We start from the raw sequence: 14,706 nt of genomic DNA, 5'->3' as shown, positions 1-14,706 counted from the left end.
TCCCAGACCCCCCCGGACCCCCCCAGACGCCCCCCGGACCCCCGTGGCGGGGCCGGCGCCGCCGCACCGGAGCCGATCTTGATGAGGCCGTTGTGCTGGATGAAGATGGTGTCGCTGGTGAGGTTGCCGTGGATGATGGGGGGCTCACACGAGTGCAGGAAGCTGGGGGGGCACAGGGGTGTTCCCGAGCGCAGCCCGCAGCCCCCGGAGCCCCCGGGGAGGGGCAGGGAGCCGGGGGAGCCTCACCTGAGAGCCGAGAGGATTTGGGTGCACCAGCGCTTCCAGGCCTAAGGACAGGGACAGGGACAGAGCTCCATCAGCCAGGACACACGGACACCCACGGCCAGGCCAGGGCTTCCCACGGTTCCGGGGTCAGGGGCATCCCCCTGTGCCCTGCCAAGGGTCCTTCCCACAATTCCAGCACCAGGGACATCCCCCTGTGCCCTGCTCAGGATCATTCCCACCATTCCAGAATCAGGGACATCCCCCTGTGCCCAGTTCAGGATCCTTCCCACCATTCCAGAACCAGGGACATCCCTCTGTGTCCAGCTCAGGATCCTTCCCACCATTCCAGGGACAGGGACATCCCCCTGTGCCCTGCTCAGGATCATTCCCACCATTCCAGCACCAGGGACATCCCCCTGTGCCCAGCTGGGGTTCAGGGTGTGTCCCACACTGTCCCACACTGTCCCACAGTGTCCCACAGTGTCCCACACTGTCCCACAGCGTCCCTCACTGTCCCTCACTGTCCCACACTGTCCCGCACTGTCCCTCACGGTCCCACACTGTCCCACACTGTCCCGCACTGTCCCTCACTGTCCCACACTGTCCCGCACTGTCCCACAGTGTCCCACACTGTCCCGCACTGTCCCACACTGTCCCACACTGTCCCGCAGTGTCCCACAGTGTCCCGCACTGTCCCGCACTGTCCCACACTGTCCCACACTGTCCCACAGTGTCCCACACTGTCCCGCACTGTCCCTCACTGTCCCACAATGTCCCACACTGTCCCTCACTGTCCCACAGTGTCCCTCACTGTCCCACACTGTCCCACACTGTCCCACACTGTCCCACAGTGTCCTGCACTGTCCCGCACTGTCCCGCGCTGTCCCACTGTCCCACACTGTCCCTCACTGTCCCACAGTGTCCCACGCTGTCCCACACTGTCCCACAGTGTCCCACAGTGTCCCTCACTGTCCCTCACTGTCCCACAGTGTCCCTCACTGTCCCTCACTGTCCCACACTGTCCCACACTGTCCCACACTGTCCCACAGTGTCCCTCACTGTCCCGCACTGTCCCGCACTGTCCCGCACTGTCCCACAGTGTCCCGCACTGTCCCACAGTGTCCCACAGTGTCCCACAGTGTCCCACACTGTCCCACGCTGTCCCACGCTGTCCCACACTGTCCCGCACTGTCCCGCACTGTCCCACACTGTCCCTCACTGTCCCTCACTGTCCCACACTGTCCCTCACTGTCCCTCACTGTCCCACACTGTCCCACAGTGTCCCACAGTGTCCCACACTGTCCCACACTGTCCCGCACTGTCCCGCAGTGTCCCGCACTGTCCCACACTGTCCCGCACTGTCCCACACTGTCCCACACTGTCCCACACTGTCCCACACTGTCCCACACTGTCCCTCACTGTCCCACTTCAGCAGCCCCCCTCTCCCTCGCCCAAACCACTGCAGCCAATTCTCGAGGCTCCGGGAGATCTGGGAGCGACTCTGGGCAAGGGAAAAGCTCTGCACTGCCAGGGGCAGGCTCGGATGGGATTTTGGGAAGGATCCTTCCCTGGCAGGGTGTGAGGCCCTGGCACAGGAATTCCCAGAGCAGCTGTGGCTGCCCCTGGATCCCCGGCAGCGCCCAAGGCCAGGTTGGACGCTGGGGCTTGGAGCCGCCTGGGACAGCGGGAGGTGTCTCTGCCCATGGAAGCAGGACTCTGGATCATCCCCCAGGTCCCTAAACCAGCCCCGGGCAGTGGCTTTGCTGGTCCCTTGTCCCCAGGTGCCAGCCCTGGGCAGGGGCAGGACACTGGGAGCACCCGGACACTGGGAGCACCCGGGGCGGTGTCACCCACCAGTGTCACCTGGGGGCCAGTGGGGTGCAGTTTGGGCTCTCCTGGGGTGCAGCAGGGTCCCCAGGGAACAGCAGCAGCGCCCTGTGAGTTCCCAGAGACCCTCCCTGTGCCGGGGACACAGAGCCACCCGCTCCAGCCCGAGCCCCAGGAGCTCACCCGGGCGTTCATGGCCTTGTGGTTCTTTTTGGTTTTCTTCAGGAACTGCTTGAGGCTCCCCGAGGACACGTACTCCGTGATGAAGATGACCTGGCCGGGCAGAGGGGGTCAGCTCCCCCCGGCCCGGCCCCCGTGGGGGTGAGGAGCAGAGCTGGGACCCCCCCGGAGCCCCCCAGGTCCTACCCGCGCCTTCGAGTCCTTCACATCCAGCCAGTACTTGTGGAGCTTGACGATGTTGGGGTGATCCACCAGCACCAGCTGCTCGAACATGGTCTTGATCTTCTCCTGGGGGGCACACGGAGCACAGGTGGGTCCCGGCGTGGGGCGGGTGGAAGGTGCTGGGATGTGGCAGGGCACCCCCGAGAGCCGGGGCTGGCACGGGGGGCTCTGCTCCGGGGTCCCTCCCTTTGAGGGGGGCCGAGTGCCGGGGGCAGGAGCCCGTCGCGCCCGGCTGTGCCCCCCGGGGAGGGCGGGGGGCTCTCAGGCCCTCACCTCGTGCGCTTTGAAGGCTTTCTTGTCGGTGAAGAGCAGCTCGTTCCACACCACCTCCACGCCCTCCTCCGTGTCCATGGCCAGGAAGGTGCTCTGGATGCCGGGCATGTTCCCCTGGTTCACCTGGAAGGGAAGGGATGCGCTGAGGGGAGCGTGCCACCGCCTGCTGCACGGGCAACTCACCAAAAAAACCCCCATTTTCTTTCATCCTCACCAAAAAATCCCCATTTCCTTTTGTCCTCACCAAAAAAACCCCATTTCCTTTTGTCCTCACCAAAAAATCCCCATTTCCTCTTCTCTCTGGTGCAGGAGCAGCCCATCCTGGCCCCACCAGCCCGACCTGCCCGGTTCATCTGACTGCTTTATCCACAGACCCACCTCCAGCCACTTCCCGGGATTCAGGGAGCGCCTGACCACGCGATCCCAGAGCTCTGGGAAGCGCGTTGTTGTTGGAGTCCAGGGAATTCCTCTGGCTGCCCTGGAGGGTCAGGGACCTGGGCAGGGGGGTCTGGGACCCTGGCACAGAGCCCAGAGGGACACTGGCTTTGATCCCAGTCCATGGGAAAGGCTTCCTGCGCTGCGGGAGGGATTGCAGGCCACAGGAGTGTGAAAGAGAGGAGTTTGGCTCAGCACAGGGTGAGAAAACAGTAGGTTTGGGTTTTTAGTGTGGAAGTGGATGGGAGCAAGATGGAGGATTTGGGGCGCTGTCTCCTGCTTCTTCTTTCTCCTTCCCTCACTCCATTTCCTGCAGTGAGGGTGGCACAAAGCAGTTTAAGGAGATTGGGTCAGAGTAGGGATGACCTGTTTAGTGTAAGTGATAGGTGTTGGCAAATAACGATAAATAAAGAACACGTAACAATTAGTATAAAAGATAGCGACAGCCCAGTGCGGGGGGAGTCGCCAGATGCCCGAGCAGCTGCACAGACCTCAGCTGGGCACTGAGAAAATTTTAAGATAAGAAACAATAAACAGAGCACGCAACCTTGAGAAACCAGAACCTGAAGACTCCGTCTCTTTCTTGCTCAGGGCTTTGCAGGAGGCAAAAAGACTCAAAAAGCACCGGAATCTCAGAAGAGAAACCAAGACGTTGTCCCTCCAGCTTTGCACAACCCCCCCCAGAGCAGTGAACGCTTCCACAATGATTGACACTGACACTTCCCAGGGCAAATGCACAAATAAACTAATTAATAATAATAATAATAATAATAATAATAAAAATAAAAAACCCACCAGGCTGAAACCTGATTCCTGCCCAGGAAGAGCAGAGTCTCCACGCTCTCACAACACTCCCTGCCACGGCAACATGGCGCTGTCGTACAAATAAAGCTTTTTTGGGATGAAGGTCCCTGGAGTGGCCACGGAGGAGGCTCTGGCTGGGAACTGGGGCGTGGAGCAAATCCCCAGGCAGTGCCTGCCCTGTCTGGGCCAGGAGGGAGCGGAACCAGCCCCCGGAGCAGCTCCCAGCCCCTCGGGCTCCTCACACCCGTGACAGCCCCCGGGCCCACCCCTGCCCTGCACCCCCGGCCCAGCAGCTGTGGGGAGTCACCCACCGCTCCAGTGTCCAGGGAAAATCCTCCAGTGTCCAGGGAAAACCAGGAGGTCTGGACAAACCAAAGCCACCACATCACAGAGTCACAGGATCACAGGATCACAGAATCCCAGAATCCCAGGATCCCAGGATCCCAGGATCCCAGAATCCCAGAATCACAGGATCACAGAATCACAGAATCACAGGATCACAGGATCACAGAATCCCAGAATCACAGAGTCACAGAGTCACAGAATCCCAGGATCCCAGAATCCCAGGATCACAGAATCCCAGAGTCACAGTCACAGGATCACAGAATTCCAGAATCACAGAGTCACAGGATCACAGAGTCACAGAATCCCAGAATCCCAGAATCCCAGAATGTCTGGATTGGAAGAGACCTTCAAGATCACCAAGTCCAACCCAGCCCTGACACCTCAACTAAACCCTGGCCCCCAGTGCCACATCCAGTCTTGTTTTAAACACGTCCAGGGATGGTGACTCCACCACCTGCCCAGGCAGAGCATTCCAGTACTTTATCACCCTTTCCGTGAAAAACTTTTTCCTGATATCCAGCCTGTATTTCCCTTGGCACAGCCTGAGGCTGTGTCCTCTCGTTCTGTCAGCACTGCCTGGAGAAAGAGCCCAGCCCCAGCTGAGCACAGCCACCCTTCAGGAGCTGTGCAGATTGATGAGGTCACCTCTGAGTCTCCTTTTCGCTGAACATCCTGAGGAGCCCGGGTGCAGCCCCGGGATCTGTCCAAGCACTTCTCATCCCCATCCCAGGACCCCGTGCAGAGCAGCTCTGCAGGTGTCACCTCCACAGGTGACATCCTGCACAGACCCTCCCGGTCCCCAGACCAGCCACGGCCACCAGGACCCATCTCCAGCCCGGGTGAAACCTCCAAGGCACCTGGCTCAGACCCCCACCCCAGGACGGGCTCCTGCCTCCCAGCAGTGGGGCCTGCTGCATCCCGACCCGCTGCCTGCCCTGAAGCATCCCTGCGGGAGCGGGGCGGCAGCCCCCCTGCTCCTGCCCCTCCCTGCGGGGCTGGGGGCACTCCGGGCCTGGGGCCGTGCCCCCTGCCAGCCCGAGCAGGGGCACGGTGCCCACTCCATCCGCCACGCCACGGGAAGCCAGAGGAAAAAGGGGAAATTGTTCTGCTGCTCCCCGGGCAGGTGCGTGGTGTGCTGCTGCTGGGGTTTGGGGCTCAGAGCTCATCCTGCTGCCTGGGGCTGGTCCTGCTGCTGGGGCTGGTCCCACAGCTGGGGTTCATCCTGCTGTGCAAGCTCGGGGCTCATCCTGCTGCTGGGGCTGGTCCCACAGCTGGGGTTCATCCTGCTGTGCAAGCTCGGGGCTCATCCTGCTGCTCGGGCTGGTCCCATTCCTGGGGTTCATCCTGCAGCCGGGGCTGGTCCCACTGCTTGGGTTCATCCCAGTGCCCGGGTTTGGGGCTGGTCCCACTGCTGGAGCTGGTCCCACAGCTGGGGTTCATCCTGCTGTGCAAGCTCGGGGCTCATCCTACAGCCAGGGCTGGTCCCAGCACCTCAGGGATCATCCTACTCTGCAAGTTTGGAGCTCATCCTGCTGTTGGGGCTGGTCCCACTCTCGGGTTTCATCCCAGTGCCTGGATTTGGGGCTGGTCCCAGTGCCTGGGGGATCATCCTGCAGCCCGGGCTGGTCCCATTCTCGGGGTTCATCCTACTGTGCAAGCTTGGGGCTCATCCTGCTGCTGGGGCTGGTTCCATTCCTGGGGTTCATCCCAGTGCTCAGGTTTGGGGCTCATCCTGCAGCCAGGGCTGGTCCTGATGCTGGAGCTGGTCCCAGTGCCTGGGGGAACATCCTGCTGCTGGGGCTGGTCCCACTCTTGGGGTTCATCCCAGTGCCCGGGTTTGGGGCTGGTCCCAGAGCCTGGGGGCTCACCCTGCAGCCAGGGCTGGTCCCACTCGCGGGGTTGATCCCAGTGCCCAGGTTTGGGGCTCACCCTGCAGCCAGGGCTGGTCCCTGCGGGGCTCAGGGCAGCCGTGGGCGCTCAGCACCCCCAGCTCATGAGCAGGACACGCCCAGGCAGTTCACGGCCCGGTTCCTGCTGCGGCCGCACAAAGCACCTCTGTTCCTTGCTCTGCCGGGCACAGGCTCCGCGTGCTCCGCACAAAGCCCAGCACGGACCGCAAGGGACGCGGCCACCGCCTTCCCAGTGATCCCAGTGATCCCAGTGATCCCAGCGATCCCAGCGATCCCAGCGATCCCAGCGATCCCAGTGATCCCAGTGATCCCAGCGATCCCAGCGATCCCAGTGATCCCAGTGATCCCAGTGATCCCAGCGATCCCAGCGATCCCAGTGATCCCAGTGATCCCAGTGATCCCAGCGATCCCAGCGATCCCAGTGATCCCAGCGATCCCAGCAATCCCAGTGATCCCAGCGATCCCAGCGATCCCAGCGATCCCAGTGATCCCAGCGATCCCAGTGATCCCAGTGATCCCAGCGATCCCAGCGATCCCAGTGATCCCAGCGATCCCAGTGCGCACACAGCCAGAGGGGGAACCACTGAATGGCCTTGCAATCACAGACTGCTTTGGGTTGGAGGGACCTTAAAGCCCATCCCGCCCTGGTGATGCACAGCAGGAGCCCGTGGTTCCCTTCCAGCTCCAAACAAGCTGCTTTTGGGGCCCGAGGGGCATCCCGCTGCTCAGGGCTCGGGCAGTGGATCTGGGAGGCTCTGGAACGTGACGGGAGGAACCTTCCCCGCTCCGTGCGGACACAAACGTGCTCTGTCTTGTGCTGAGTGAGAACAGAGCTGATCCCCTCCAGCTGCTCCCGCGCCGAGCTCCGGCCTGGCCTCCATAAATAAATAAACGCGGCATTTTCCGCACAGCCTGACTGGGACAAAAGGCAGTGGCGCAGGTTTATCCACCATGGGTTATCCCTGTGGGTTATCCCCGTGGGTTATCCCCATGGGTTATCCCCTGTGGGTTATCCCTGTGGGTTATCCCCCATGGTTTATCCCCCATGGTCTATCCACCGTGGTTTATTCCCCGTGGGTTATCCCCATGGGTTATCCCCTGTGGGTTATCCCTGTGGTTTATCTCCCATGGTTATCCTCTGGGTGTTATCCCCCGTGGTTTATCCTGTGGGGGTTATCCCCCATGGTTTATCCCCTGTGGTTTATTCCCCGTGGGTTATCCCCTGTGGGTTATCCCCCATGGTTTATCCCCCGTGTGTTATCCACCATGGGTTATCCCCATGGTTTATCCCCTGTGGCTTTTCTCCCATAGGTAATCCACCATGGTTTACCCCCTGTGGTTTTCCTCCCGTGGTTTATCCCTCGTGGTTTATCCCCCATGATTTATCCCCCATGGTTTATCCCCCATGTTTTTTTCTCCCGTAGTTTATCCCCCATGGGTTATCTCCTGTGGTTTTTCTCCCTTGGGTTATCCCCCGTGGTTTATTCCCCATGGTTTATCCCCGTGGTTTTTCTCCCGTGGGTTATCCCCCGTGGTTTATTCCCCATGATTTTTTCTCCTGTGGTTTATCCCCCCCAGTTTATCCCCTGTGGCCTTTCTCCTGTGGTTTATCCCCCATGTTTTATCCCCCATGTTTTATCCCCCATGTTTTATCCCCCATGATTTATCCCCTATGTTTTATCCCCCATGTTTTATCCCCTGTAGTTTCTCCCCGTGGTTTTTCCCCCATGTTTTATCCCCCATAGTTTATCCGCGTGGGTTTTCTCCTGTGGTTTATCCCCCATGATTTATCCCCCATGGTTTATCCCTGTGGTTTTTCTCCCGTGGGTTATCCCCTGTGGTTTATCCCCCGTGGTTTTTCTCCTGTGGTTTATCCCCCATGGTTTATTCCCATGTTTTATCCCCCATGGTTTATCCCCTGTAGTTTCTCCCTGTGGTTTTTCCCCCATGTTTTATACCCCATAGTTTATCCGCGTGGGTTTTCTCCCGTGGTTTATCCCCCGTGGGTTGTCCCCCGTGTTCATCCTGCGCTCCCGGCCGCCCCGTGAGCACCTCGCGGCGCCGGGGAGGCGCTGGCAGAGCCCCCGCTGCCGGAGAGCCGCTGGGGACGGGGCAGGGCAGGTTCACCGAAGATCGGGTTGCAGCTTCCCATCAACCGCGGCCCTCCGAGCTTTTCCGGTCAGCGAGGGCTGAGGCAGGCACGGGAAGGGCTCAGGGCTGCGGCTCCGGGCCCTCCGGGGGATGGGGCCGGCAATAACGGGGAGAGTTTTCGCTCCCGTGGCTGCGGGGGGAGGGCTCTGAGCTCCTTTCCCACCCGAACCATTCCACGGTTCTCCACTCACTGGGGATTGTTCTCCACTCACCGCACCGATTATTTCACTCCTTTGTGCCACCACGGCACTCGGTGCGGGGTTTGGGGCTGAGCGGTGCTCGCGGCGTGCCCGGAAAACCTCTCGGGGTAAATCCCAGCCCGGCCCGTGTGTGCCGGGAGCTGGGGGACAGCGAGGGTGGGACTCGGTGGGACACGGGGACACCCCGCGGGCAGCAGGGAACGAGGGGAGCCCCAGCTGGGCCCCCACTGGGCCCCCCGTGCCCCCCAAACCTCGTGTCCCCCGGGCCCGCCCGAGGCTGCGCCCCGCCGCCCCCGGCTGTGGCCCCAGGCAGGGCAGGGGTGGCTGTTGCAACACAGAAATCGCTTCAGAAAACACAGGAAAGGAAAAAAAAAAAATCCACCAAAACCTGAGCCGAGAGGGCTGAGGCCCCAGCGAGGGACACCTGAGCTGCGTCCCGCAGGTCCCCGAGGTTCAGGGACGGGAGCGGCAGCACGGGCAGAGCCCCTGGGCGCCGGAGGTGAGGGGTCACCGACACCCCCGTGTCCTTGCCCCGAGTACGGGGCTGTCACAGCCCCTCTCCCGAGCCGGGAACACGCTCCGGGCTCCCAGCTCCTGCTTCAGCGGCCGCGTTCAACGCCTGAAAGGCGAGCGGCAGTCCCTCTGTCCCAGCGAGGGGACTGGCGCCGGCAGCAGCCCCAGGCAATGCCAGATCCGCCTGTCCCGCAGCGGGCAGCGGCGGTCCCCGTGGCAGGAGCGCTGTCCCGGGGCTGGGGACACCCCCGGGCCCACGGCAGAGCCGAGCCGAGCTGAGCCGAGCTGAGCCAAGCCGAGCCGAGCCGAGCTGAGCTGAGCTGAACTGAGCTGAACCGAGCCAAGCTGAGCTGAGCCGAGCGGAGCTGAGCCGAGCTGAGCTGGGCCGAGCTGAGCTGAGCCGAGCCGAGCCGAGCCGAGCTGAGCTGAGCTGAACCGAGCTGAACTGAACGGAGCCGAGCTGAGCTGAGCTGAACCGAGCTGAACTGAACGGAGCCGAGCTGAGCTGAGCTGAACTGAGCCGAGCCGAGCTGAGCTGAGCCAAGCCGAGCCGAGCCGAGCCGAGCCGAGCCGAGCCGAGCTGAGCCGAGCTGAGCCAAACCGAGCCGAGCCGAGCCGAGCCGAGCTGAGCCGAGCAAAGCCGAGCTGAGCTGAGCTGAACCGAGCCGAGCTGAGCCGAGCCGAGCTGAGCCGAGCCGAGCCGAGCCGAGCAGAGCCGAGCTGATCTGAGCTGAACCGAGCCGAGCCGAGCTGAGCTGATCTGAGCTGAACTGAGCTGAGCCGAGCCGAGCTGAGCCAAACCGAGCCGAGCCGAGCCGAGCTGAGCCGAGCTGAGCTGAGCTGAGCTGAGCTGGGCCGAGCTGAACCGAACTGAGCCGAGCAGAGCCAAGCTGAGCTGAGCTGAGCTGAGCCAAGCTGAGCCGAGCCGAGCCGAGCCGAGCTGAGCTGAGCTGAGCTGAGCCGAGCCGAGCTGAGCTGAGCTGAGCTGAGCTGAACTGAGCTGAGCTGAGCTGAACTGAGCTGAGCTGAGCCAAGCTGAACCGAGCCGAGCTGAGCCGAGCCGAGCTGGGCCGAGCTGAGCTGATCTGAGCTGAACCGAGCTGAACTGAACGGAGCCGAGCTGAGCTGAGCTGAACTGAGCTGAGCCGAGCTGAGCTGAGCTGAGCTGAGCTGAGCCAAGCTGAACTGAGCCGAGCTGAACCGAGCTGAGCTGAGCTGAGCTGAGCTGAGCCGAGCTGAGCTGAGCTGAGCCGAGCCGAGCTGAGCTGAGCTGAGCCGAGCTGAACCGAGCTGAGCCAAGCCAAGCCGAGCCGAGCCGAGCCCTGCGGCTCTGCCAGGGCGGTGCCAGACAAACCTGTTCTGTCCGTGCGATCCTGTTACACAACGAGCAGGTTAAGGGAACGCACGAGACAGAAAAATATTTCGGTTCCAGCGAAGCATTGGCTCCTGTCTGTCACAAACCCCACGAGCTCGGCCCTAATTCAGCCCTGTGCCCCACCGGCTGAGCAGCCCCGGCTGAGGGCACAGGGTGGGCACGGCCGTGGTGCCCCAGAGAGCTGCTGGTGACCCGCTCCACCCTGGAGCATCGGAGGAGCAGGGCCGGGGCAGAAAAAAGCAGGGAAAGCTCAGGAAAACCAGGAAAAAAGAACCAGCAACCAGGAAAAGCAGCATGGTGCTCCGGGCCTGGGAGAGCGGGCAGGGGAACGGACTCGGGGACAGCCCAGCGGGATGGGCAGCGGCAGAGCCGCCCCGCCCAGGGCACCCGGCCCTTCTCCAGGAGCTCTCCCTGTGGCAGAACCACCAAAGTCAGGGTGCTGTGGGTGGGAAGGGACCTGAAAGCTGGCCTCGTTTCACCCAGAGACACCTTCCACCGTCCCTCCTGCTAGCTGAGCTCCGGCCCGCCTGGCCTTGGACACTTCCAGGGATGGGGCAGCCACAGCTTCTCTGGGAATTCCATCGCAACACCTCAGCACCCTGACCCTGGAAATTCCTTCCCAAGGTCCCATCCCGTCGCAGTATCTGACACTGCTCCCTGGCAGTGGGAAGCCGCTGTGCATTCCCAGGGGATTCCTGCCTGGCAGCCACGGCAGCGCGGGGGTCCCTGTGCAATCCCAGCAGACAGGGACCCCTCCTCTCCCAGCGGGATCTCGAGCAGGGAACGCTCCAGGGAGCGCTGCCGGAGGGTGCCCCTGCCCACGGGTGGGAGGGCTGGAAGCCTCTGCTTCCCTCCGTGCCCACGGCCGCCCTTCCCTTCCCTTCCCTTCCCTTCCCTTCCCTTCCCTTCCCTTCCCTTCCCTTCCCTTCCCTTCCCTTCCCTTCCCTTCCCTTCCCTTCCCTTCCCTTCCCTTCCCTTCCCTTCCCTTCCCTTCCCTTCCCTTCCCTTCCCTTCCCTTCCCTTCCCGCCTGCCCACGGCTCCCGAGCGAACACTGTGATCCCTGTTCTCCGGCCACTGCTGCGGGAAAGGGACAGAGGAGTATTTTTCCACTGCCCAGACCGGAGCCAGGAGAGATCCTGCGCGGGGCAGCGCCAGGGTTGTTATTTCCTGGGAGAAGCCGTTCCCTGCGCACGCCTGCGGCCCGAGATGGAGCAATGTTTGCTTTACCCCCAGGCCCTGCATGGCCCCGGGAGCGGACACGAGCCTGGGGTCACCCCAGCCCGGCCCTGGGGAGGTGACACGAAACTGGGGAGGTGACACACACCTGGGGAGGTGACACACACCTGGCATTGTCCCAGCCCAGCTCTGGGGAGGTGACACAAACCTGGGGTGACCCCAGCCCGGCCCTGGGGAGGTGACACACACCTGGGGAGGTGACACGAGCCTGGGGAGGTGACACAAACCTGGCGAGGTGACACACACCTGGGGAGGTGACACGAGCCTGGGGAGGTGACACACACCTGGGGAGGTGACACGAGCCTGGGGAGGTGACACACACCTGGCATTGTCCCAGCCCAGCACCCTGTCCTGGGAAATGGGGCTGGCAGTGTCATGGGGCTCTGCAGGATCCGGGGGACAGGAAGAGGATCCCAGAGGACAGGGAGAGGATCCCAGAGGACAGGGAGAGGATCCCAGTGCCAGCTGCACGGGACGAGTGAAGCCCAGAGGGGTTGGGGCAGAAGGTGGGAGCAGCAGGTGCCCAAGGAGAGGATGAGCAGGTGGTGCCCAATCCCCAGGCATCCTGTGCCCCATCCCGTGGGAATGCTGTGCCCATCCCATGGGAATGCTGTGCCCCATCCCATGGGAATGCTGTGCCCATCCCATGGGAATGCTGTGCCCATCCCGTGGGAATGCTGTGCCCATCCCATGGGAATGCTGTGCCCATCCCGTGGGAATGCTGTGCCCCATCCCATGGGAATGCTGTGCCCATCCCTGGCCATGCCAGAACCCATCCCACTGCACAGGTCCCCAGTGTCCCCCAGTGTCCCCCAGTGTCCCCCAGTGTCCCCCAGTGCCCCCAGTGTCCCCAGTGTCCCCAGTGTCCCCCAGTATCCCCAGTGCTCCCAGTGTCCCCAGTGTCCCCAGTGTCCCCAGTGCCCCAGTGTCCCCAGTGTCTCCCAGTATCCCCAGTGTCCCCCAATGCTCCCAGTGCTCCCAGTGTCCCCAGTGCCCACCAGTGCTCCCAATGCTCCCAGTATCCCCAGTGCTCCCAGTATCCCCAGTATCCCCAGTATCCCCAGTATCCCCAGTATCCCCAGTATCCCCAGTGCCCCCAGTGCCCCCAGTGTCCCCAGTGCCCACCAGTGCTCCCAATGCTCCCAGTGCTCCCAGTATCCCCAGTAGCAGTGACCAGCAGCAACCAGCCCAGCTCAGAGGAGCCCGGTCTGATTCCCGTGTTTTCCCTGCGAGCCGTCGGCAGAGCGGCCCCGGTGTCCCCAAGGAAGCTCCCGGTGACCGGTTCTGCCCCGGGGCTGCCCCCGATCCACGGCAGCTCCGCCCGTCCCGGGACAGCTCCGGCCGGGAACGCAAATCCCTGCAGAGCAGGAGCGGGAAGGAGCCGGGGGGCACAGAGCCTGCGAACAAAACCACCCCCTGGGAAAGCGAGGGAAAGGGCCAAGAAGGCTTGGGAAAAGAGGCCGAAAAGGCTTGGGAAAAGAGGCCGAAAAGGCTTGGGAAAAGACAGGAAAGGGAAGAAAACACGGCAAATGCCAGCGATTGTAACACCCGGGGCGGGGGCAGCGCGGGAGGAGCGGTTTGGGAGCGGAGGAGCCGCATCCGTTTGGGAAACGGAGTCAGGGCACAGGTACTGCCTTGGAGCAGGCAGGGAGCGCCGGGGCAGCCAGAATTCCTGCGGGAAAGCGGTGGGATAAAGGAGCTGCGATAGGGAATTCCTGTGCAGAACAGGGATGGGATAAAGGAGCTGCGATAGGGAATTCCTGTGCAGAACAGGGATGGGATAAAGGAGCTGCGAGAGGGAATTCCTGTGCAGAACAGGGATGGGATAAAGGAACTGCAACCGGGAATTCCTGTGTGGAAAGGAATGGGATAAAGGAACTGCAACCGGGAATTCCTGTGAAGAACAGGGATGGGATAAAGGAGCTGCTGCCAGGCATTTCCATGGAGGATATGGACTGGGATAAAGGAGCTGCAGCCAGGCATTTCCATGGGGGATAGCAATGGGATAAAGGAGCTGCAGCCAGGCATTTCCATGGAGGATAGGACTGGGATAAAGGAGCTGCAGCCAGAATTCCTGTGCACAATATGGATGGGATAAAGGAGCTGCAGCCAGGCATTCCTGTGGAGGATATGGATGGGATAGAGGAGCTGCAGCCAGGCATTTCCGTGGAGGATAGCAATGGGATAAAGGAGCTGCAGCCAGGCGCTCCGTGGAGGATATGGATGGGATAAAGGAGCTGCAGCCAGAATTCCTGTGCACAATATGGATGGGATAAAGGAGCTGCAGCCAGGCATTTCCGTGGAGGATAGGACTGGGATAAAGGAGCTGCTGCCAGGCATTTCCGTGGAGGATAGCAATGGGATAAAGGAGCTGCAGCCAGGCGCTCCGTGTGGAATACGGATGGGGATCAGGGAGCGTGTTCCTGCATGAAAAGCACAAGTTCCTGCGCTGAAGCCTCAGCGCAGGCTGACGTCAGCCCCCTCCCCAGCAGCGAGAACAAGGCAGAGGATTGTTGTGGCCGGCTGAGATCCCGGAGGATTAAAGGCTCCGTGAAATGGAGAACGTGGCACGGGCAGCGCGGCCCCGAGGCGCCATCCGGAACGGGCCCCGCTCCGCCCACGCCCGCTGGGAGCGCGATGGGGAGAGCTCCAAATCCGGCACAGCCCAGGATTGTTCCCTGCCGGACCCCCCGGAGCACGTGCTGCGGACAGAGCTCCACTGTCTGCCTCCAGAAACGTTTAGCCACTGGTGAGCTTCCCGCTGGATTTCCATCGCCTTTCGGTTTGGCCTCAACTGGGAGCCTCTGGGGTGCCACCAAAATCCCTGTTCAGAGCACAGTCGGGGTGAAGCCTTCAATGCCCAAAGGAGTTGGATTTTAACCCCAAATTCTTGGATATCATCCTAAATTCTTGGATATCATCCTAAATTCTTGGCTGTTAACCCTAAAGGCTTGGATACTGGCCAAAATTCCTGGATATTAACCCTAAGTTCTTGGATATCACCCTAAA

General features: G+C 61.8%; 1 protein-coding gene across 1 annotated transcript in view; it reads right to left on the bottom strand.

The window, feature by feature from the left end:
• Positions 1–14,706, bottom strand: part of NRBP2 (nuclear receptor binding protein 2) — a 38,961-nt gene that overhangs the window by 16,287 nt on the left and 7,968 nt on the right. Inside the window, exons 2-6 of the mRNA XM_040091375.2 lie at positions 2,728–2,850; positions 2,419–2,520; positions 2,236–2,325; positions 247–287; positions 68–162 (exon numbers count right to left, since the gene is read on the bottom strand). Coding sequence (XP_039947309.1) covers positions 68–162; positions 247–287; positions 2,236–2,325; positions 2,419–2,520; positions 2,728–2,850 — 451 coding nt within the window. The remainder of the gene's footprint in view (positions 1–67; positions 163–246; positions 288–2,235; positions 2,326–2,418; positions 2,521–2,727; positions 2,851–14,706) is intronic.

Source organism: Hirundo rustica (assembly GCF_015227805.2).
Source record: "Hirundo rustica isolate bHirRus1 chromosome 1 unlocalized genomic scaffold, bHirRus1.pri.v3 SUPER_1_unloc_1, whole genome shotgun sequence".
Taxonomy (NCBI): domain Eukaryota; kingdom Metazoa; phylum Chordata; class Aves; order Passeriformes; family Hirundinidae; genus Hirundo; species Hirundo rustica.
This window is presented reverse-complemented; position numbering and strand designations above follow the sequence as displayed.